This window comes from Galleria mellonella, unplaced genomic scaffold (genome assembly GCF_026898425.1).
Source record: "Galleria mellonella isolate WM207_F2 unplaced genomic scaffold, CSIRO_AGI_GalMel_v1 utg173, whole genome shotgun sequence".
Classification (NCBI taxonomy): Eukaryota; Metazoa; Arthropoda; class Insecta; order Lepidoptera; family Pyralidae; genus Galleria; species Galleria mellonella.
This window is the reverse complement of record NW_026442016.1, coordinates 3,042,927-3,069,178: the sequence shown is the minus strand read 5'-3', so window position 1 is coordinate 3,069,178 and position 26,252 is coordinate 3,042,927. Positions and strand designations below refer to the sequence as shown.

The 26,252-nt window shown below is 32.4% G+C and overlaps 1 protein-coding gene across 1 annotated transcript in view; it reads left to right on the top strand.

The window, feature by feature from the left end:
• Positions 1-17,040, top strand: part of LOC113515633 (RYamide receptor-like) — a 90,420-nt gene extending 73,380 nt beyond the window's left edge. Inside the window, exons 6-7 of the mRNA XM_026899892.3 lie at positions 10,097-10,184; positions 12,989-17,040. Of these exons, the coding sequence (XP_026755693.1) occupies positions 10,097-10,184; positions 12,989-13,203 (303 nt within the window). The 3' untranslated portion in view covers positions 13,204-17,040. The remainder of the gene's footprint in view (positions 1-10,096; positions 10,185-12,988) is intronic.
• Positions 17,041-26,252: the final 9,212 nt, after the last annotated feature.

Sequence of the window (26,252 nt, the reverse complement as noted above, 5' to 3'; positions counted from 1 at the left end):
ACGGTCCAATTTGGGATCAACTATTAAAACATAATCACCTACCTGTAGTGATCTGGTTTCCTCCGTCCATTTTTGTCTGGGCAGTAACGTAGGAAGGTACTCCCTCGTCCAGCGATTCCAGAACATATCAGTAATGCGTTGCGCTATACGCCAACGCTTTCGTAAAGAAAGGTCAGAATCGTTAAATTGTCCATACATGGGACCAGTGGATGATGTAAAAAAATGATTATAAAGCTTCTGGATAATTGGGATCCATAGAGACATGTGTTATAGGTCGGCTATTAACTAAAGCTTCAACCTCTGTTAAAATGGTAGCCAGTGTATCAGGATGAGGAGCTCGCTCTTTAAGGGTCACTTTAAGTGCCGTCTTTACAGTACGTACCATCCTTTCCCATGCGCCTCCCATTTCGGGAGCACCAGGTGGAATGAAACGCCATTCGAGCCCCCGTATTGCTCCATCATCACACAGTGCTTTCACATCTATCTCTGCAATACTACGCTTTAACTCTGTATCGGCGCCTCTTAGGTTTGTACCATTATCAGAGTAAATAACTGTAGGCAAACCTCGCCGAGCTCCCATTCGACGTAAGGCCATTATGGCAGAATCAGTGGATAGATCTTCGGTCACTTCTATATGAATTGCACGAATAGTTAAGCATGTGAAAAGCATGCAATACCTCTTCTGCCTCCTGCGACCGATAGTAACGTCCACCGGTCCAAAAAAATCGACGCCTGTGAAACTGAATGGCCGTCTATGAATTTGCAGTCTCGCTGCAGGCAAATCGGCCATCCGTTGAGGCTGCGGAGAGGCACGCCGTGATCGACAGCTGAGGCATTGGGCAGCCACAGTACGGACCGTTGGTCTTAATTTAAGTATCCAGTACTGCTGTCGTAACTGGTTAACGACGAGCTCGTTAGATCCATGCATTGCCTCTTTATGGTGATGGTAAACCAGGAGTCGAGTGATTCTATGTCGACCATCAAGTATTAAAGGTCTCAAAGTAGACGGTTCTACTCCAGCCGCGCGGTCGATGCGGCCACCGACACGCAGCACGCCTGTTTTGTCGAGATATGGGGTAAGTTTAAGCAAACGGCTATTACGCATAATAGGTTTATTTTGTTGTAAACAAGATATTTCAGTTAAAAAAGTATCTTGTTGACACTTTTTTATTAACAATTTTTCAGCTTCTTTCATTAAAGAAACATCAAGCTGAATATTCTTACGCTGACATTTTCTAATAAACAATAATACACGGGCGGTGGCTCATAATGTGATCCAGTTCGAGATATTATCTTCACTAGGCAAAGATAACTCTGAACTACAGGTGACCACATTAATTGATCGTTCCTCACAAATGACATCTTGCGATGTTTTGGAGAACTTGCGATCTTTAGGCCACTCACTCTCAGGTCGGCGTAGAAACGCGGGACCTTGAAACCACGAGTCCGAGTACGTGAGTGGTGGTGCATCATCTCGTGTAGCTACATCGGCTATGTTAATATCAGACGGCACGTAACGCCATTCACAGTTTTTCGTCAACTCATCGATCTCACCAAGGCGGTGAGCGACATACGGTTTGTAATTACGTGGATCACTACGAATCCATTGTAAAACAGTGCTGGAATCAGTCCAGAAATAGCGTGTGGTAGGTTTGAAATCTTTATGATCGCTATCAATGATATTCGCAAGACGAGCGGCTAACAACGCTCCTTGCAGTTCAAGCCTAGGAATTGACACGGGACGAAGCGGACTTACCCGGCTTTTACTACCCACGAAACTAATTTGAACGTAACCATCTAATCGCGTCAGTCGCCAATATGATACTGCAGAGTACGCCTTAGTCGAGGCATCACAAAAAGTATGTAGTTGTATATCTACAAAATTATTATTACAAGATACATAATTCGATATATTGTTATAACAATGAGTCCACTCGCTACAATTACTATAACATCTAGGGATACGTAAAGTATCTAACTTCTTTAATTCATGTAACCAGCTAGTAAACTGTGCAAACTCTTTAGGTTGGATGTGGCATTTCCATTCGACACCACTACGATGCACGCTTTGAAACAATATTTTCCCTTTGATTATACAAGGAGATAGAAATCCATGAATATCATATACGGACATCAAAATACTAAGCATTTGAGCCTTTGTTGGGGGCTCAATACCATTTGATATATTTTGCGGAATACGATTAAATGATATTTTAAAAGAAAATGCATCGTCATTAGGATACCATATCAAACCAAGAGTGCGCTCAGTTGTATTATTAGCTCCATGTTTAAAAGCAACAGCAGACTGCGCGAGCGACTGCTGCGGTATTGTGTTTAAAACCGGTTTGCTATTGCTCGACCAACGGCCTATCTCGAAACCGCCATGACTATGAATTTCGGTAATTTCGCGGACTAATTTAATAGCTTTTTCCTCGCTGTCACACGAATATAAACAATCATCCATATAATGGTTATTAATTATGACGTTTACTGCTTCCGGATATAAATCTTCATATTTGAGCGCATTTTTATTTTTTATGTGTTGCGCAATAAATGGGGAACAAGTTGCTCCGAAAATTAAACTTTGCATGACACATGTTTTTGTTGGTGAATTGTCATCTTCCTGCCATACAAACCTAAGTAAATGTTGGTCTTCAGCTCTGATGCGTATACGTAAAAACATGTCCTTTATATCTCCAACAATAACATATTTATGTTCCCGAAATCTCAACATAATACCTAACAATGAGTTATATAAATCGGGTCCCGTAAGTAAAAAATCATTTAAACATAAACCGTTGACCTTACCAGCACCGTCAAATACTAGCCTTAGCTTATCGGGTTTGTTCGGATTTAGAACGCCAAAATGACAAAGATACCATATGCGGTCAGCCGAAAGTTCATTTTCCTTCAGTTCTCGAGCGTAACCATTATCAAATAACTTGTATCTCTGTTCGATACCTAGCTGCGTACGCGCTGTCCGTTTTGAATTTTCTTAACAACCCCTGTAAGCGCGACAGTGCGTAGTTATAACTATCTGGTATATATAATTCATCCTTAACAAATGGCAATCCTACTTCCCACCTGTTGTTTACATTACGCGCGGTCTGATCTAATATGTTGACCGCTCTCAAGTCGGCCGTATACGACATAAGGTCGAGATTCCAATGCAGTCCAGTTTATATGAGTTTTGAACTAAATCATTTAAAATATTTATTTCACTTACCTCGTCGCTGTGCATAACGTGGAAGCTATGCCCCAGTGTTAATGACGAATTTGAGCGACTATAATTGCCATGTATCGACCAGCCTAAGCGACAACGCGTTGCATAGGGTTCAAATTTATTTCCATGCAATATTTCAAGTGGCGCCAAAAGAAAATAATTATCTTCACCTATTAAGAGACGAGGCACTACGTTTTCAGTACATACAAATTGTTTCACAGATGACAAATGTTTACAATGAATATTATTTATTACGGACAAATTTTGCATAGGTAATTTTAATGCAGACACATTACGTAAAGTTATATTATAGTTACAGTTATCATGACCAGAAATACGTAAACAAACTTTAGGAGCATCAGATTGATAGACTTCTACACCAAAAGCATCAATAAATTTAACAGAACTAGAAGTTAAACTCTCAAGACCGAGCTCATTAACTAAAACAGAATCGATCATTGATATAGAAGCTCCATCATCTAGTAACGCATAAGTACTCACTGTGCCATTGGGTCCACTTAACTTAACTTTCACTATTTTTAGCATCACATCACATGACGTCACCGCGTCCGAGTCTGCGCGGCTCAGGTGACCGGGCGCGCTCACGTTCGTAGCGGAGTCCACGTAGGCTATGGTCGCGTCCGTGCCTGATGATGATTCGTATTGTGGTGGTGATATCTCCACAGAGGCTACTGGTTGCATATCTGTGTGGGCGGACTTCCTATAATGTAATAATCGATGATGCGGCAGCCCACAGTTATCTATGTCACACATAGGTGCAGCGCACATACTACGATCGTGCCGGGCGAGTAAACAACAATAACATAATTTGTTATTTTTTACAAAATACCATCGGTCTCTGCGCATAGCCCTTTTAAATATTCTGCAATCTGGCAATAAGTGTTGACATTTCTTACAAAACTGACATAATTTAGAATTATTCTCATTAACAGCCGTTGTTGTAAATACCACTTGTTTATTATTATAGTTATGGCGATAGCGCTCATCTGTTCGCTTGCTATATGACGTAGGCACGTCGAGTTTCTTTTGTTCTCGCGGTTGTGATAAACCGATTGCCGATATCATTTCTGCCTCACGTTTTAAAAATGATGCATATAACATAAGTTTAGGTGTACCGTCCGATAAGCGATCAAATGCGTAATCAGTGAATTTACCAATTAGTATGCTTGGTAATTTCGATGCTATTGCTGACACCAGTTCAGGACTACGCAAATAATCATGCAATTTCAATGTATTAAGTGTAGCAACGCAATTATTTATTTTAATCGAAAAATTAACAATATCTTGTTGATAGTTTGTAGGTAAAGGTGGTAACTTTTTTATCTGTGTAGTTATATATTGTATAATAATATCGGAACGGCCAAACCTCAGCTCCAGCGCAGACATGATGTCACTAGGCGAAGTGTTTCCGATTAACAGATCGGTGACTGCTTCTTTAGCATCACCTCTTAATGCACGACGTAACCTCCAAAGGTTTTCTGAATCACTGAATTGACACACTCTTGTTGATTCCTGGTATGCACTTTTGAAATGTAACCACTCAATGCAGTCTCCACTATAGGTAGGTAGGTCACGTGGTGTAGCCATGCGGCTTAGAAAACGCTCATCCTGACGTGATGACGAGTTCACCATCATATCTTTGAGGGTGTGTGCTAGTTGCAATATACTGTCTTCAATACCTGTGACAGGGCGGCTGTTTTGTAGACAATCGGTAGCCGGCACTGCCTTCTTCGTCGGTGCCGTGTTTAGATCCAGGTCAGGATAACACGACGGTTGCACATTGCTTTGTTCCAGCCAGTCTTCAACGTGAGAATGAACATGTTGATCACATATAGATGCGGACTTGGATAAGTGGTCCGATTTCCTGCTGCCATCATTGATGATCGCCAGGTTAGCTTCAAGCTCCTTATCAATCAAATCCAACTGAATTTGTGCCTTCGCGCGGGCAGCCTGCAGTTCCAGCTGTTTTCGTTTGACCTCTGACGCCCTTGATAGCTTAGATGACGTAGTAGATTCGTTCTTCATACTCGTAGGATGTTGCCGTGATTGCTGCTTGAAGAGCTCCTTTTCACCACGTAGCGATATATTACTCCGTACCGTGCCACGCGGGGGAACTACAGCGGCGGCGTCCTTAGCGAGCACATGCTCCGATGCACATTCCAATCGATCGGTTAATTTATGACGTTCTTTGTACGATAACAGTTTATCACGCGGCGGTGTATTAAACATTGTACTGGTTCAGATTTGGCGAGAAGGATCAGCTTTATAAAGGATGCGAAATAAAAAAAACCAATTTTCTTAGATGTTGCCTAAGCACTGTCAGAGCACGCACTAAAATCAAGGAAAAAGGTAATTCTATATTTATAAGTATAGTGCGTACCCTCAGTACTTTTAATTTTTATTTATAATGGACTGTATTAATAATAAAACTATAAGTGGGTACATTTATATAGGTATACAAAAATAGGTGTAAAAAAGTACAAATAATAATAATATAAACTAAATCGTAGTGCGTCGCCTACAATTATCATTTATAGTAAGAAACTTTTACTTGCAACTTTGCTTTCGCTTGTCGTCCGGGATATAAAACTAGCCTAGGTTTTTTTCCGTCCCATATAGTAACCTCTGTGTATAACAAATTTTATAATGATTGGTCAGCCGTTAAGGCGCCGAGAGGTAACAAATAAAAAAACAAAATCGCTTTTACATTTACAATCATAATTACCATCACATCAGTCATTAATTGTTCACTCTTGAACGTAGATCTCCCCCGTAAGGTTTTGCCAGTAGTTGCCATTGTTAGCCGCAGTTTGGTAATGTTTTAAAAGGAACGCTGCTGCCCATCCCTCGACCATTAAATTAATTTATAATATTGATAAGTATTTATCTGAGAGTCATCAATTATAGTTATGTGATGATCCACGTAATGTGACATGTCTCTAATTTGATACATGTGTATAATAGTAGTTAAAAAAATCGAAACGCATTTAAACAGAATACGTGCGAGGTTTGTAAAATAAATATTCTACATCTCATCGTCCCCCAACATTTCGAATTTTCTCAAGCACAAAAATATATAGACAGTAAATACGAGTGTATTACAACACAAATACGAGTAAACATTGCAAATATTCACATAAAGCAATGTAGTCTAAATTTAAGCAAAGCTTTTAGTACGAGACAGTATATATACGTACTTTTCTTTTTTATGAATATATACACGTCCTTTAAAATAACCAGGTTAATGTAAGCCAATATATTTACGAATACAAATATTTGTATACTTGGATTGTCATCAATCAATATATAATATCATAGCTATCGAAAGATAAGGTTGTCTGTTAAATTGCTATATCACCAATGTCATCAAAAACTAAATATATTTAATTTTCAAATGTTTAAATTGGAACTTTAGGTCAAAATAGGTTCGTTTATTTAATCGTCGTTTTACTAACTCCCTAGATACAAAAAAGATTAATTTACTAAAACAAAAGCATAAGGGAGGGACATGCGTGAATAGATTGCACATTAAGACTGGTCATTTCGAGGCAACATAAAAAGGCTTTTTGCTAAATGCGTATTTATAGACATAGCAGGTGTTCCTGTCGTTCAAACTACTCCGTCTAATAAAGATACAGATAATAAACCTTAAATGTAATAAAATAATAAAGAAATTGTTTGATTATATTGGTAGTTACGTACATAGGGCTTCATAATTCCATTAATATTATTAATGTAAAAGTTTGTAATGTTGTTTGGATAATTATTTTCAAGCACGCTGAACGAATTTGAATGAAATGGTACAGAGATAGGTTGTATGCTAATTTAATATATAGAGGATAACTTCATATAATTATTTACGCGGGAAAAGCCGCTACAAGATCTAATTCTAACCTAAACATCCGAATTTTTTAATTCATCTTTGAATCATTTAAAAAACAATAATTGCCATTTGCTATAATGGGCACGAAAAGTCTTTGACCGGCGCGTCAGAGGTTTACATAAATAAAGCAAATGAGTTTGAAACTCTCGACACCAGGGAATGACACAATCTCATAAGTCGTTGTAGTTGTAGTAGTATTGTACGGTAACGAATATAATTTTTACATTCACTTCATCTATTTACCACACATATACATTTGCCTACAACTGACGAATATAAATTTTCACGCCACATACACTTATATCCTACTTTTCTTTTTACTTTTTTTCTTCTAAATGAAAAATGGAAATCATGTACTCATAGATATACGGTGTAGTTAAGTAAGGGGAATAAATTTATTAGTTCGCACTAATATTATTGTTACTTATATCTACATATTATTATTGTTATCTATATTTTTAAATAGTATTTATATAGTAATGTATTGGGTTGACTGGGAGAGATCTCTGTCAACGATAAGTCCACCTTTGCTCATAACATTTATAAATACATCATTTTATATGTAACTTACACGTGCAATAAAGAATATGTATTATTATCATTTGCAGTTTAACCTTTATTTCTATTTTTTTGTAATTCCTTAAATTTATATAAGTAATTTAATAATGTAAAGTACGGTAGCCTGACCTTTATAACACAGCATTTTCCTAGCATGGAGGCCAGAGATACTGTGAAACAATATGTAATGATGTACATCTTATAATCATCCAGTAAGCATCTGTATATTTTTGTTGAATACATTATTATAATTATATAAGTAAATAGTTAGTTAATAATAATTTGTAACATGATTATACACAAATTTCCATTAAAGTACTTACTTATTCGAAATTGATCATCAGATATTCTAACTGGAATGCAAATCCGAAAATCCAATGAATATTGCGGTGTAATTGTTAATTATGTTAGTTACCTACTTATGTTTGCGGTATTTGTCTATATTGTGTACGTATATCTCTATATCTTGTTAATATTATAAATACGAAAGTTTGTAAGGATAGATAAATGAATAGAAGATATATGGATGGATATTTGTTACTCTTTTACACAGTAACCATTGAAAGAATTTAAATGTTGTTTAGTACATGAGTAGGTTATAATTAAGATACCATATTATACGTAATGTACAGATTCACGCGGGCAAAGCAGCGAGATATGGCTAGTATAAAGTATCTCTATAATCTAATAGGTTAATCAGACTAATTAATGAGACTAATTACACAAACAAACTTAATAATCGTGCACTTTCTATTTTGGTGAGAAGCGCGACTAAGCGGTACTTTTCAAGAGAGCTTACTGGAAATAAGGCCGGTTAACTTACATAATCCAAGAAGGAAATATTATAAATAGCTCAAGATGTATTCATTGTTCTCTGTTTTGATATTTGAATGTTATTGTAATCGCTTTGAATAAAATTTAACAACTTATAACTTATTAACTGAATAATTTGTGTCATCATTAAATATAATAAATTGTCTAAATTTTGTTAACTTGTAACACTTGAGTCATGTTATGTATTTTGGCACAATAGGCAATCAACCGATTGTTACTTTACTTTCTGTTATAAATATATTTACAAACTAAGATAACAATTCTGCACTTTGCTATAGAACACAAAACGACCTAAACAATATAGATGTTATATTATTGATTGCACTAAAGTAGTAATGATAACAAATTAGTAACAATATATTAAATTTTGCCTACTTTAATTAGTGAATTTTAATTAATCTTACTTAATTAATCATATTCATATTATTCTTATTAATAATATGAATATGATTATAAGTTTGTTTGTTTGTTACCTGTTAGCGTCTTAACTAATCACTGTCAAATTTGGTATGCACGTATTATATGAGATGGAGAAGGACGTGGGCAACTTTTTATCTCAGTCTGTAAACGTATTTCGGTCACGCGGACGAAGTCATCGGTAAACATTAGTCTCGAATAATTACTTGCCAGATCACTAGTAAATATGTTGACATTATCAATAGTAACATCTATTCATAATTAAAACATACCTATACCCATTGAACAAAAATAAACTGTGTAAAAGGAAATAAAAACTGGTTTTAGAATGTGCAAATAAAGCTCTTTTATATGATATTCCATTTGGATTATTAGGTACATTTTTCAGGCCTTTACAAAGAATATAAAAAAAAATCTTTTGCAATACGTGTGGCTCAGTGAGTCAAAGCCGTACTATAAAGAGTTCCTTTTACCATTGTGTCGTTATATGTAGGAATATTTTGATTACTAACACAGGTAAATATTATCTACTATTGTATAGTTTTTAAAGTAAATTTGATAAGTAGTTAGTAATACTTAAGTTTTCTCTTTATTAACGTATAATAAGAGTATTATTTGTAAAATCAAAACAGTACTTTGTTACTGTTAACAGTTGAAGTCCTTGAGAGAACTTCCAAGTATATAAAATTCATGAAACCTTTAATCAATAACGTTATACTTACCTTATATCTTTGATATGCTTACATTACATGCTTACATATTAAAGGTTTGCATTGTGTCTGTTGTTATATCGACAAGTGTAATATTTATTAATTTAAACTTTATTGACCAATGAAATGTGGTACAATAGGCGAACTTAATGCTATAGGCATTTTTGTCAATCTTTTGGATGCGCAAATTTACTCGATGCCGGTTTTAAAAAATATGTAAAATAATATAACTACCTTTCACTCGGGACTTTGTCCGTGTGACCAGAATATGTTTACTGACTGAGATAAAAAGTAGCTTATATTCTTCTCCATACTGTATAGTATATGTACCAAATTTTACCAATACCAAATTTCATAGTGATTAGTTAAGCCGTTAATGCGCTATAAGGCAACAAACAGAAAAATAAATTAACTTTCACATAATATTAAGTAAGGTAATGTTCTCAACAGGTTCTTGGTGGATGGCTGTGCTTAAAACTCAATGACTCAGGTCGATCATATCAGCGATCAAGTGTTTGCGAAGGTGTGCCTCTGTCTGGTAAGATTTCTAATATTCAATTCTTTCAAAAAGTTACGAACCCGTTAATCTGATGCGTTATTTATTTTTAACGACTCTCAAAACTTTTAAAAAGGTTTTCACAATTTGTTTGTTTTTTTCGATTACAAGAATGTTACGCAAAATTTTTGTAAATTCTGAAACGACTTTCATAATTATTAAGTTTGATCTTTATGAATAAAACTGTGAAACCTCCTCCAGTTTAGTAGTGTTTCCGTGATACTGGAAAAAATATACAAATAAACGAAATTTCAATTTTGTCATCTATTGACCTTAGACGACGATTGACTTTACGACCCCTCCTTAGATTATATAGATAGAACATCGAGTCTCATAATCGGGTAAATTTTTTGCCAGCTAATTGCAAATTTGTTGACTCGTTATTTTATAAGTATCCTATATACTTATGCACATAATGTATCTTGATGTATCTATATTTCATTAGTTAATAAATAAAATGAGTTTTTACGCATTAAAAAGATGCAAAAATTATAAAATAAAAATATGAAAGTTATAAAGGAAACACTCAACTATTTATCACGCAAAATTGTATGGAAAACTTGACCCGCTTTTCTCGAAGCATTTGTATGAAGACACTATCTATATAACCTAAGGACCCTTCATATTTCTTAATTATCTCCCATGTACAGACATTGTCTAAATATAATTGTATTATATTAGTAAGATGAAGCTAGCATTTCTTTAAAGTGTCTATTGCAAAGCAAAATATTTGTTGTAAATACGAAATTTCATTTTTTAAAGTAAAATATTTGTAATATAATATGTCTATGAATCCTGCCAACTCAAAATAAACAATTAGGATACAGGTAAGAACATATTCCTACCTTTATAGACACATTATGATGTGAATAATGTCGTTATTCATGGACGTATGTTCACGTTTGCAGTCACTTTTTTGCGAAGCAACAGGTACTTGTTACTTTAGGTACCACAGCATGAACGAAACATTTTTTCTAGTGATACGTTTATGTCCGTATTTGTCCGTAACTTGTCTATCTATTTCCTATACAATTTGCTTGACAACTACGAAGAAAATATATCACCAGGACATAAAAATAATTGATGAATTATTCATTCATTCATCAGCGTTCATAATAAAAATATTTATTTTCTTTTCTACTTTTATTTACCTTTCTTTCTTTATACGTGTTATAGTCAGAGATAACAAAAAATGTATTTATTCAATTGCATATTCTGTGTAGTTATATTGACACAAACCTTACCCAATTCAAGTCATCATTATTCAAATAGATTTGTTTACAAGTACATTTAAATTGAAATATTTTTTTAAATCTACTACAGGGTTCGGAAAATTGTTATCTCTTGAGAAGAGTCTGCAAGAAACTCCACAGTTATTCTTTTAAATCTCTGTTAACATTATGTGTATTTATTTAAATGTACTGTCTAAAATTACACGGTTGTTAAAACCCATGTATGATCGACTAACACCATACATATTTGTAATTTAAGTAATCGTTTAGTATGTAATAATAGGCTTAGCTGTCTATGATCAGCTTAAAGCAAATTAGGCACTGGCCCACTAATTAGAATTTACTAAAATAATAAAAATTTTGCGTTAAAATAATTCTAACTACTTTAAGCTTTAATCGTGATCGCTTGTGCTCTTGTGACAAATTCTAATTGAGATTTAAAAATAAAATGGTAGCTAAAAGGAAAAAATATTTTCAATACTTTAAAATTTTTAATTAACAAACAACTCAAGTATACATATAACCTCTTATACATATAACCTTTGCTTTACCTGTCCATATCTAGTTTATTTTCTCGACCCTGTAAGTGTTATGGAAACTCATGACTGCATCAACCACAGATAAGTCAGTAAAATACTATCCACAAAACGAGTTCAATTAGATAGTTATTTCTCACAATCGGTGCGGTTAAACACAAGATTTCAGCTATAAACTGTAAATGCTTATTTTTAAAAAGGTTTTATATTTTCTTACATTAATAATAACTTCTTATTGACTAAATGAATGGGTATTTTATTTGCATTTGGTATAACAACATCTTACTTAATATAATAAATTTATAAGTAGACGATGTCTGTACGTAGAAAATATTTAAGAAAAACTGATATAAGGGATCTTAATAAGAGCAATAGAAGGCAAAACAAAAGTTTTTGTCGGTCTGACTGTTAGTTTCGTTATCACGCAAAAACTATTGCACCAAACTTCATGCGGTTTTCACGATTGTACTCCTGAAAGCCTAACATAATCTGGTGTTTATTTTATCCTTATACACCAACTCGAAGTAATTACCTGCTTCCAAAATTCACTGTGACCATATCATGCTTCTTCGTGGTCTGAGAAATATATTTAGATGTTAGTAACTCTATTATACTTAAAGGGTTGAATAGAAGGCCTATCCTGAAATGTTTTCCAAAATTTTGGGGTCGAAAGAACACAAATTTAATATTAAAAAGACATGATACATACTGTTTAAATATATTCAAAATGTTAAAATATCCTTCTTTTAGACTATTATGATAAGATTTATGACGAACGAAATGTTATGCTCCATTTATTGGGCCGATTTCGGTATGAACAAAAACAAGAAATCGAGTCGGAAAATTCGGGATCTCATTTCATGGTAGGCCCCCAGATTTCGAATGAAGTTTGATAAAAAAATTGAACTTTATTTTCAGTTAACACACAGTATTTTTCTCTAATTTACGCGGGCAGTCTTATTAAATCTAGTACATGCACGTAATGTAGTTGATTAAACTTATTTCATTAATTCAACAGAAATGATGGGCGTGAATGGAAATACAACAATAACACGACGAACCGTGGTCGGATGCAAGTGCCGGCTTGTTCGAAATGCAAACGGAATCAACAGCACCTCCACTAAGTGTCCAAACTGCGCTTCACTACGGCAAGTAAAGTTGCTTTCGCCCTCAAGTGTCACTGCGCCATCAGCACCAGCCCGGGCCCTCTCTGTACGCTCACATTTCTCCTAATTATCCAGACTGTTTATATTGTAATGTGTGACTTTCGGAATTATACAGGGCAAACGGATGTGGACAAATACGTGTGACATCATTGCATAGTAAGACAAATGAGCGGTAAGCTGTGATAAGCACATTAAAAATATAATCAGTGTTTTATATATTCCATGGCGCGTACCCGGAGCGTCGCATAAATTTCCGTAAAAAATAATGTGTTATTATTATGTACTCCGATCATGAGTACGAATATATTCCCTCTCGTGTAACAGAATCGAAGCCTCATTGCGCTCAGGCAAAATAATGTATTATTGTTCTACGTGACTTGGTAAATTATATGTTAATGAAATATACTTACGGTTAATTTCATATCTTATATTAATTTCTAAACTGTTCTTGTTTTAATCGATATCATAATTTATTGAAAGTTATGATATCGAATATAAGAATAGAAAATATTATTTTAATACTAGTTCTTAAGATTGTTTTATGTAAATCTGTGGCACATGTATTAACAGTCATTTTATTTATTTCTATGACCAAGTCTAATCAAAAAGCTAAATCGATGCAGTCAAGAGAGAGGTAATATAGTAAATAAAGAAAATTATAAACATCCGTTTACGAGAGCGTTCTGTAAATGAAAGTAATCATTTTTCCTAAAGGAACACGAGTCGAAGTCTAAAAAATATTATTTCCTTCCGGATTAATTTGACAACTCAACGGGCCACTTACTATGGCTCTCTCATTTTTTTATTGTTTTCGATTATGTATTTCTTCTGAAAAATGTTTAATTTTACTAATAGCATACTCTGTTAAAATATTAATAATGATGTCAATTTTATGGTTTATTAAAGATGGAAATTAACTCGATCATTTAGGTAAACTGTAATAATTTATTTGGGTTGTCTCAACGTTTCGATCACCGACATGTATGCATAATATAAAGAAATGAAAATCAACAAAACTACCTATATAACCAATGATCATCACATATAGCAGTAAATACTACATTATCGGAATATGGTGTAATTAAAAGACAGCTCGTTAACTTATAAGGGTTAAAGCTACTTACATCTTTACGCTAGTAAATCCATTTTTTTTCTTATTTTACATAACGAACTAACTTGACAGATATGTTTATACTATGTTTATACTCTTTCCTATGACAGTTTTGTCAAAGGAAAGAGTAACAAATTTAAACATTTTTAAATTTGTTACTCTTTCCGGACAAATTTTTTAGTTTTTTTTTTAATAATATTTATTAGATTTCAACGAATATTTGACATAGCCGAATTGCTACAGCCGTTCAAGAGTTTTTTATTTATCGATTAACACAAAAAAATATATGCCAAAAGTGCCAATTCTTATTATAATAAACTCATTTTATTTAGCGTGGATGGAAGCCTTCAGTTACTCTACATATGTTATAAATAAAAAAATATACAAAGATATTTGCATGTTTGTTACTTCATTTATGTTAAAGCGACAGAATGTATTTGATGAAATTTGGTACTCATATAAATGAATCATATTCCTATATTAACACGTAGAATAGAGGACTTCTTTATTATAATTCACGAGGGCAACGTTCGGGTTACACCTTTTTCTTTGTCGCGTTTTCAGAATCGTGATCACATGAGGTCGTTACTTTTTGTACCACTTTCTTCAAGCCATGTGATTTATGGCTATACGAAGACATTTTTAATATAACTTGAAATGTTGAATAAGCTGACAGTCTACCTGATGAAAAATGCTAGCTGCCTGTATACTAGAAAAGCACTGTAGGATTTATAGGATATTCTGTGACTCCCTTTCACTCGTGAGAATACGATGAGACATATATATTAGCCGAAGTGAATTAGAATATTTTTCTGTATTTTATTATTTATATGGCTTCACTATTTTGTAATATTTTCACAATTAAGTTTGTCTCTTTGTATTTATTGTGTTGACTAACTATATATAATTACGAGTAAAAAGTTATTTAACTATTTCTATACCTACACTTGCTCGTTGGTGACGAAATGTTAAATGTAACTGCCGTTGATTTTTGGTGTGATTTTATTATATGGCAAGAGTTCAGTTAGCAGCTAATAGATCAGATAACTGCTTAAATGGACTGATCCATTACCAAATTACTAGATGATTAGCTTGCATCCAAATGCAAAAGACCAATCTTTTGTGTGTTTATTATGCTCACGGTCATCTTTTCTAATCACGCAGGCACTTACCATGAAAATTAATCCGAAATGTAAAAGAATAAATGAATAAATTGGACCATTTATATACCATATTGTATATAAACTTTTCAACACTCAGTTTTCGAACCCGGTTTTAATATAAACGTATTGCATCTTACGCACGTGTTACAATAGAGCCCCAGCTATCATTAGACTGCCCTATTCTGTGGTTTGTTTAAAATCAAATTGTTAAATGGGTTGACAAATCGTGCATTAGGAATATGTTACAATTGGTTATATTTGATAGCACAACCTTTTAGCCTTGGTCCTAGAAATATCCTTTTTAAATACACTCAGCACAAAAAGTCAATGAACACATGTAGATTTCTAAATCTGCTAAATTTCGCTACATACACAAGACTGCCAAAATTTAAATTACAGTCCAATGTATATAGTAAAAAGTTAAAATTAGCTAAATATATACAACGAATTATATACAGTACTGTGTATAAGGATTCTAATTTTTTTTTATGTGTCCATCGACTCAACGATATAATCAAAACTTGGAAAGATAAAAACTTATATACGAGTTGCTTAATATATTTTATCATTTATGTAAAAATGTCATAAGAAATATATAATATTATGTTATTTAATAGTGAAATATCATTTATACAAAATTTTAAAAGTAAAAAAAAAAGTATTCCTATAAGACTATTTCATATCAGAAGAAATATAGGAATATGCTGTTAAATGCATGCTGTACATTTATACATGTAGTTCAATAGTATTTGTAAAAATAAAAATTTGTAACAATGTTCAATGTTACTTTAGTAGTCTTGGGTCAAGTACTGAGATGCATCTTCTATTAACATGATTATTTTATTAAGAACTTAACATTATTTCAAAATCGTAAAGTAATACTTCTGTACTTTATATATTATTTATTAGAATAAATACAGAATTTATTTTCAGTGAAATATTGGCTTGTACCCAATGACAAGCGGAATTTCGACTTTATTGTGCGGGATTAAAATGGGAAATATGAAGATTGATCGACTTCCGATCTATATACGTGAATGTTATTATCCCGAGATATTATTGTGTAAAATACATGTTGTTAGATATCAAAATGTTAAATAAATTACTGTTAATATTACAGAATCACAGGATGCTTTTCTGGGCCCTAATTTTGCTATTGTTATTACAATATCATCATCATCATCATTTATCGTCGTTCAACTGAATATTTATGTTAGTGTTTAAGATCTACAAAGTGACAGTTCATTTTGGTAACTAAATTCTATAAACGTGAAAATGCTTTCAATGCCTTCATGCTTTCAAGTATTTATGTAGTTTTATGGGTTGAAGTTGAATTCACTTTAAGTGCACTAAATATATTAGAAAGCGTCAGTGTTATATCGAAAATTATTTATATTCAATTATTTTTGAAGCAGATAGGTTTACTAACCTAATCTAGTTATAGTATTCAGTTATAGTTTTTTTTTGGAATACTTGTAAAGTATATATCTATGAATGTTTTGTTTTCTTATAGTATTATTGTTAATATTAAAAGTACAATGAAATAACTTGTAATTAACCACAATTAGGGCCCTAGAGATTTGCATGTTTATGTTTAGAATTTCATGCCAGTAAGTATGTACTTATTAAAAGAGTAATAAATGTTCTCAATGGATATTGTTTCTTTTATTTATTTATAATTACAAAAGTGTACCTACTGAAATCTTAACTAATATTATTTTATAGCTATTTGGAATCACATTAATATATTAAATGCGAAAGTTTGTAACAATGGATGGATGGATGGAGGGATAGATGGTCAGACTTTCACGCAAAAAATACTTAAATACTTAAACAGATTTGAGGTACATGGGTAAGTTATATCTTAATATAGCATATAGGTTACTTTATGTACGAAGTCAATCGGGCGGAGCCGCGGGACACAGCTAGTAGTAAATAAATTGAAGTTTATCACAATGTGAAGTGATATCCGAACAAAATAATTGTTTTATGCAAGCATAGTTAACTGAATGTAGAACGCTTATAGACATTCGTTGGTTAGTGCTTAATAAGACATTGTATCCTAATTTGAGAAGCAGGTAATTGGTGTGATTGTGTAGCATTTATTTTTTTTATTCCATAAAGATAGTAAACAAGCATACAGCCTGTCAGATGGTAAACGATCACTGTAGCTTATGTAATTATTATAAAATACTCGTACGCTGTAATGCTCAAGGTTCTCTCAACCGTTGCTATTACTGAGGTCTATGATGTTATGTCTCCTATCCTGTTATTTCGCTTCCAGTGTAATTTTTATAGAAAAGAAAAAAAAAATCTTACGTTTCTTCTTTGTCTTGTAATCTTTTTTAATTTACTTTCCTACTTAATTTGCTGGTCATGACATGAATAATAAGTAGGTATTCCAAAGAATAGGTAGGTTACCAAAGTTTGACGACCTAATTTTAAGGTGAATGTTTCATGAATATTAAATAATAGACTACCGTTTAATTCAATTCATAGCACGTAACAATATTAAATCTTACATCACAATAATTTTGTTTAACACGTATAATTATTGTATTTCCGAAACAATCTCTTGTTAAATATTTTGATTTAATACTTCAACCAAGTTCAACGAAAGAAGATTCACATATGTCATTTAAGCAACTGGGAATGGCAATCGTTAGCCGTTGATCACAGTACACATTACTTATTAGATATCAAGGATGTCACAATGTAATATAGGTGTCATGAATTGCCTTTTCTGAGAATTTAGACGTTATGCTTTCGAACCCAGTAATTGGTCTGCCGAGCTGACCTTTCATAATACAGCTATACATGCACAGCTACTTCACAGTAGAGACATGCGGTATCTATGCAACCGGCTTTTATAACATAACAAAAAGGATATAGATATACACAGACTATTAATACAGAATATGCACTACAAAAAAGCGGCCTTATATAAAATCATTCGCGGGTAAGATTTGCTAACCAATCGTCTTACCAAAAATAAATTGTCCTGTTTTTTTTTTCAAATTTCCAACCATTCGAAATTCTGTAGAAATTGTTGTTATCATCGCCATGTTAGTCTTTACGTTAAAAATCAAGTCTCAATTAAAAAACAAATAATGATAAATTGAATTACATAGTTTGGCGGACTGATATGTAAAGTTGATTCTAAAATTATAGTATAATTAAAAAATAAATAAAGAAATTCTTAATTTACTCACACCTATTAACAACTCAGCCAATTTAGAAATGGTTATAGTATTTATTTTGCAAGCGACAGGGTTCGCTTCTATCTTAGTCCCCCATTAATTTAGTCAAGATTGAAGTCCGCTTTTTTGTGGAGCCAAATCCTAAACACAGAATACGCATCTGGAGGGTTAAATCGCCATTTACAGGAACCGTAATACAATTCATTTCGTAAAACCCGACTTGTTTAATAGGTATCTCGTGCTGCGGATGTAATATAAATGAACTAGCAAATTCAGAGTTAAAGTTTACTGAAGAGAGACATTGAATAAAAGTCGCAGATGAATTTTATACAAAGAGATCACTTACATACTTGAGCTCGCCTGTTGTACATCATCATTTAATATGGACTTTAACTATGTAATTTTTGTGTATAATAAAATATACATAAATAAATAAAGTTTTGCTCTATAAAATCTAGACTTAAATACCTTTATCGTACTCGTGTTTCTGCATTTGCTGCTGCACGTTTGAAGCAGTGTAATTGCATAGTTTGGTTTCTGTCCAAAGGGTAGGACATGCAGAAAATTACAGACCACAGAGGCAACTTAGTCTACAGAAATAGCGACACAAGTTTGCACTTATAGGAAATGAGTCATATTATAATTCCATTATGATAAAATGTCGGTTTCTCTTATTGCATGTTTCTGTGATAAGAAGTGAACATATATGTGTACTTATATGATTATTTCTATAGTATTAATATATCCATAATCATCAATCATTATCGGTAATTGGCGTGGCAGGTTGTTTCGCTTACTTGACTCACGTCAAGCGCCCGTAATCATAACCTAACTAGGTAAATAGGTGATCTCACATTTGTTTTACACTTATAGTTTGTGTATATATATATATATATAGGATCGTAGGAAAAAAAGAACAGCGATATGCTCTTGTTCAAAAAAACACGACATGTTTTATAAAATACTATAGAAGTAACGATCATTTTCCATTAAGTGACTCGTCTTTTGTCATTATAGTTGTATAAAAAATCGAGAGTTTCCTCTATTGAAGCAAATAGCTAGTGCATCTTTTTTCAATTGATTTTATCCCAGGTCATATTCTTGATCTTTCTATATGACATGGTACCTAGCCTTTCCTTTATCTCACCCATAAAGGTGTTATTTTTTATTTTTCTATTCTACTTTCTACCTTTCTTTTCAAGATGGTCTAGCAATCAAACAGTAGTTAAAAAAACTTCCACTGTTGAAGTTTAATACAATTTTAATTTCATACAATTGTAAAAATGTAAAACGAGCCGTGGAAGGTATAAGACGGCTTTGTGACCTCTGTAGATATTATTGCAGCAGAGGTAAGGTGGCTATTATCTTGTGAACTATCCTATTTTGAAAATATACATGAAGAAGCCGGAACGTTGCCCATCGACACGAGTTTAGGTACAGCGGAGTCGCGTTGTTGTAGCGTAGATCGATGTTTTAATATGTCTCAGGTGTACCGTGTGTAAATCCGCGTATATCGGCAATAATGATCAGTAAATACTGACAATTAACACGGACCGACTGACTGTACCGAAAATATATCACTATGTTATCAGCGGTTTCACTGTGTATTCATAGTATATATGTAAATTATGATGTTTATTCATCTGATCTCTTACCCTTAGTACATAATTATAATTTTAATGTAATTAAGAAAAAAAATCTCAAAGAAAACCCTTATCAATTATAAAATAAAGTGGGTTGAATGAAATTTAGAATAAATTAATGCCTATCGAGATAAATGTAATGCCAAGTTAAGAAATATAGATGTGCCAAATGAGATTGTAAAATGTTATGGTAAATAATGTATATTTATAGTATATTTACAAAAGTATTGTAAACATACTATGCCAAATTGCTAGTAATATTTATATAAATAGTAATAATAAAAATATTTGTGATAAAATGGATCATAAACGTACTTTGTCAGGTTGGAATAGGCATGTGTGTAAGGCTCATTTGAGTACCAGACGACATTTTAGTCGATGGTTGTATTTTGGCAAACCTAGCAGACCGTTCGAAGAACTTGTGTCGCTTAAGATATTTAAGGGTAGATTGAAATAGTGTCAGCCACATCAGCAACAAATAACAATGAAGCAAATAGCCACACATCACTCTATGGGTGACTTTTAGAGACTCTTAACAATAACCAATAAGCTAATTGTTAAGTCTAGCATTCCAGTGAGTATTTATTGTGCTTTCAGGTCTTTACATATGGGTAGGATATTTAAGGAGCATTTTACAATGCATTCCGTTTGCAACCGTCGGGTTGAGAGGTCAATGTTAGTAGTCAATATACAGTGTGAACGAAAATTGTAACCAAAGACATTGAACGTGCAATTAATAAAATAAAGAAGGTTAAATCATCAAGGTACGATGACCTCAGCATTAAGCATCTGAGACATGCTGGCTCTCATCTTACACGGCTGCTCGCAATGCTATTCAATGTACTTTACGTGCAATGTAAAGTCACTCGTATTTACCTTTAGATTTGATGTCAACTCTAGTGGTACCTCTTGTCAAGAGCAAGACGGGGGATATATCAGATAAATCAAATTATAGATCCATTTCCTTGGCAACTAATATAGTTAGCCAAGGTATTTGATAGGGTACTGATCTATTATTTATGTAAGCACATAAACTTTAATGACGGACAAATTGCGAGGCTTTGTCGGTCCGCGCTAATAAGTTGGCCTGCAGATTTGCACGATGTATAGATGCAGTGAAAATAACACTATTTAAAGCGTACTATTTACATCGTTATATTCGGCGAGACTGTGGTTCCGGTATACCCGGGGGCTTGCAACGTTTAGCGTATCCAATTTAATAACAATTTCAATTTGCTGTTGTGGCTCCCGCGCTTCTGTAGTGTCTCAGCGATGTTTGACGACGCTCGTACAGATAGTTTCGACACAATCTGGTGTAAAAAGACAATTTCGTTCTTATATAAAATACGTGGAAACAACACTGTCGCTGATTCCTGTTTCCTATCCTATCCTAAACATATTTGGAAATAAATTAGATAGACCTCTCATGAGAATGCTTGCCGAGAGGACTAGATCATTATTAGTAATTAACTATTTCATAGATTTTAAATACACTTACTAACAAAAACATGGTAACATCATTGCCATGAAAGTAATACTCAATATGTTCAAATAAATAATTAATTTCTTATCAAAATTTAAATTGCCATATCATCCCTATAATTTCTTGCCCTCTCGGTGCGAAGTTATGTGTACATTATATAAATAGGAAATAATTTACTGGTCAAAAACATTCAATCATACTCTTAATACCTGAATCTATTTACTTGTTAATAAATGTGTTAAAATAGTTTTAGATTATTCAAATATTGCACAGGTATCTAGTTAAAGTAACGACACTGTTTTACTTTTTATTTAGCACAAAACTACTTGAACACGTAACTATTATTTATCAATATGTAATATTAGTATATAATTGTTGAATTTGTCACGATAGACCAACTTTATTCTTACCTATTATCCTTTACTCTTGCCCCGCCAGTGTATACCAATAGCGTAGGCGGAGTCACTATTTAATTTTCGTCCATTACAAAAATACTCGTAATTTCATGAAGATTGGTCGAGTCCTTAAGAAGTCAAGAGTCAATAAGAAACAAAGAAACTCACTTTTACATTTATAATATTAGTATTTTAGATTTCCTATTCGCTGGTAAAATAAAATGTTAATTTATCCTAGAAAGCATTTTTCCTGTACAAATGTCTGAGTTAAAAGGAGATGTTTTATTTGAGATTAACCATTGTGGAATAGGTATTTCAAGAAATTGAGAAAAGTGTTGTCAAAGACGAGTATTATTGTAGTATAATAAAAATGGTTTATTGCAAAAAAAATATTTTTGCTTACGTTTATACACGCTATATGTGTTTTTTACGCGCTATATGTTCAGGAATAAGAGAAAGTCAACAGTGAAGACAATTTTTCACTGACTAATTTTATTTTATTTCTGTATCATAAGTCGATGTTTAAACTGTAAAGAAATTACCAAATAAAGAAATAATATTTTATATATGTATTTTAATAAATTACCTGAAGTACAAATTAAAATTTCTCGTCAGTTGATTAGAATTATTTTGTTTAATTTAGTTACTACATGAAAAAAATGTGAAAATTTCTAATTGTGTGATGCTGGAAGAAACATATAGACAGAAAAATAGACAGAATTGCTAAAAATATTGTTTGGGCTTTTATTGTTCTTATTAAGATAAGAGACTTCGTATCAATTATTTTCAAATATCTTCCATGTTACATCATGTAGTTACAATTTTATTATATAAGTATTTTTTTATATCGATTATCATTATATATAACACAATATATACAAAGAAATCTCATTCGGAAAGCTTCACTAAATGAGTATGTAAATGATATGCAGTCATTTCTAATAATTAGGTATTATTGAAATTGTGTAATGAAAAGGAAGTAATTGACTCGTATCTATCGCACTAATGTTACTATCAATATATGGACGAAACATGCTAATTAATAATTTCGAATTGTACCTACCTATACAGATTTATTTTTAAGCACTATATTATATGTTTCAAATTGTTTGACTATACAACAAGAGGACTTAATATTAAAACCATTTTGTATTAGTTAATAAAACACAAGTACATTAATCACACACAAACTCAAAACAAGTCACGTTTAAAATTTAATATTAATGGAATATGTGTAAATTAACGCAAATGTAAACCCCTTATGTTTCAATGGAGACCACTGTCTACAGACACTTGTAACTAATTCTGCGTCCTGTAAGTTAATGAAACATTGTCTCTAATAGCAAATGTTTCTAACAATGTCTGTTGGGTAAATTAAACCATCAACAACTTGAACTATCAGTTACACTAGTCCTTATTCGCGACTTCGTACGCAAGACCGGCATGAAAGTAGCCTATGCCCTTTTTCATCCCATAAGGTTTGCGTATACCGCATAAATAAGTTGACCAACATCCTTTAGTCTATCTTGAATTCTATAATTGTTATGTTTGCATATGTTATCATCTCTTTAATGTATTCATACAATGTAATTTCGTTATGAAAGCATATTTTATTTGAGTCCTAAATAATGTGTTACATAATAAATTTTCTTAAAGAATAAGAAATGTATGAAGTTAGAAAAGTCGACTTATATAAATTTCATTTCATGTGTGTAGAAATTTGTTACTACAAAGTTGTCCAGTTTTTTTCTTCAATAACTTTCGCTTGTAGCCAGTACTAAACTTTGGTTTATGAGACGAACGAAATTTAAAGATATCTCAAACATTTCAACAAGTTAGTAAACAGTTACCACTGTTATTACTGGTATTTTTATTTTATTTTAATAGTAAGATTTTATTTCATAACAAACAGCCTTATATCTTAAAAAGTTTGCTGTTTACATTATTTGTAAGAGGTTATAAGGAAGAAAAAATTCAACAATTCTTAAAGACTTATTCAACAATTATCTTAACGAGATTTAATAACAAAAACAAATGAATGTTTCTAAATCGATGAAGATGAAATGGTAATAACGCCTATACTATAATAAATATGTTATGTATGGACGGATAGACAAGCATTACGAAATTATAAGGGCTTCCGCTTTTGCCATTTGACTAGGGAAAGCTTAAAATTGAGTTAGCTCGTCAACACTGTCCCTTGTGCCTCGAGGCTATTGCTATTACTATGCAATCATAATAACAGAAGTAACGTAGATTTCGTACAAAAGATGGAGCACAAAAGTAAGAATTTATTAATTTTATTATATTATACATATATTTTTATCTGCCTATTAAAATTCATTATAATAATATTTTGTATAGATAGATAGATACTCTTTATTGTTTCTTCCAAAAGATTACAATAGTAAACTCATTATAAATATAAATAATTACAAGAAATAATCACAATGTATATATATGTTTGTATCTTAATTTATTGCTAATGTTTTTGAAACAGTTATATATTATGTAGATACAAGGATATAATCACATAAATAATCCAATACTAATAAAGAGCCACTTAATCGCATCTTGATATTCTACTACTTACTTTCTTAAATGTAAAAGTCTGTGAGGATATATGATATATGTTACTCTTTTACACAAAAATTATTAAATAGATTTGAACGAAATTTGCTGTATACAGATAGGCTACATCTTAACTTGAAACAGGATAATTGTAAATATTCAAGCGGACAAAGCCACGAAATACAGTTAGTATAATTTTGTTATTAATCTTGTAACTGTAAAACACGCTACACTGTTCGCGTTACCGCTCTATTAAATAGTTGCACAATGGAATAATTCTCACACGTTCCGCAGCAGCGTAGCATTCCTATTTCAAATTAATTGATATATGATTCTTTTTTTATTTTTATATCAGTCTATAAAGTAGACACAGATTTTAAACTACATTAAAAAGTTCATACATAGTTATCCTCGTTTTACAATATACCTACTATAATAATATATAATAAATAATATTTATTTATTTAGAATTCAACGACTTAAAGATTATGAAATAAGAATAATATACAACAAGAAATAATATTGCTTTTATAAAAGCGTATTTAATTGCATAGGAGCTAAATAAGTTGTAGGATTTTTCTGAAAAATCTGTGTTAGCTACAAACCACAGTTTCGCCCGCGCTAAGCCTAATCCTATTTTTCTGAGTGTCGGAAAATTGCTTATTTTAATAAGTATGTATTCGCATTTTAATCGGGTTCGAAATTCCATATTTCTAGACCTAAAAATTTCGGAATATAATTGATCTATTAATCAAATTCTCTATAATTGCAAAACAATTGAACTTCTAATATTAAACTTTCTATTGTGATTTATTGCAATAATATGATATCTATAAAGTTGCAATAAAAGAACATAATGCAACTCCGTGCGATAAAATTTGGAATTCTTATTTAAGCAATATTCTAAATTTTATTGGTATTTTAATAATCCAGAAAATATCCATTCTTACCGCAATCACCCCTTTACCTAATGGTTCAGATAGTGGTTATAGCACTTACAACGAACAAAGTCTCATATTACTTTAGACTTTAGACCAAGAGCAATGAACTCCGGTTTCGAAAAGAGGTTATTTGCTTTCAGAACATACATATATGCTATAAAACAACATATTCCAAGTTGTCCTTAGATATCTGTCGTCATAGTGCTAGTTTTTGGGTCTAGGGTTGAACGTATTGTGAACATTTTTCCAGTCGTGAACTGACTGCAAAGTGGTTTATCGCCGTCTTGGTCTCGTTCTATCCGCTATATAAGTGACGTGACTAGCAAACTCTGTATAATACGAATTCTGTGAGTTTTTCTACTGAACTGAAGTCTCAGGGAAGTGTCACAGAATCTTTATATTGCAGGAAACTAAGACGAAATTACATTCCATATAGTACAATCGAATTGAATTCTCTTTATTACATTTTTGGGGTATCGCTTGTCTGCATTATATCTTACTAATGAGGGATCTAGATATTTTCTTTTACGAGTACTAGTTAGGTAACCCTAAAGTATTATAAAGTCTGGTCAGAAGTGGAACTTCAATGCTATTCGTACTATTCAATCT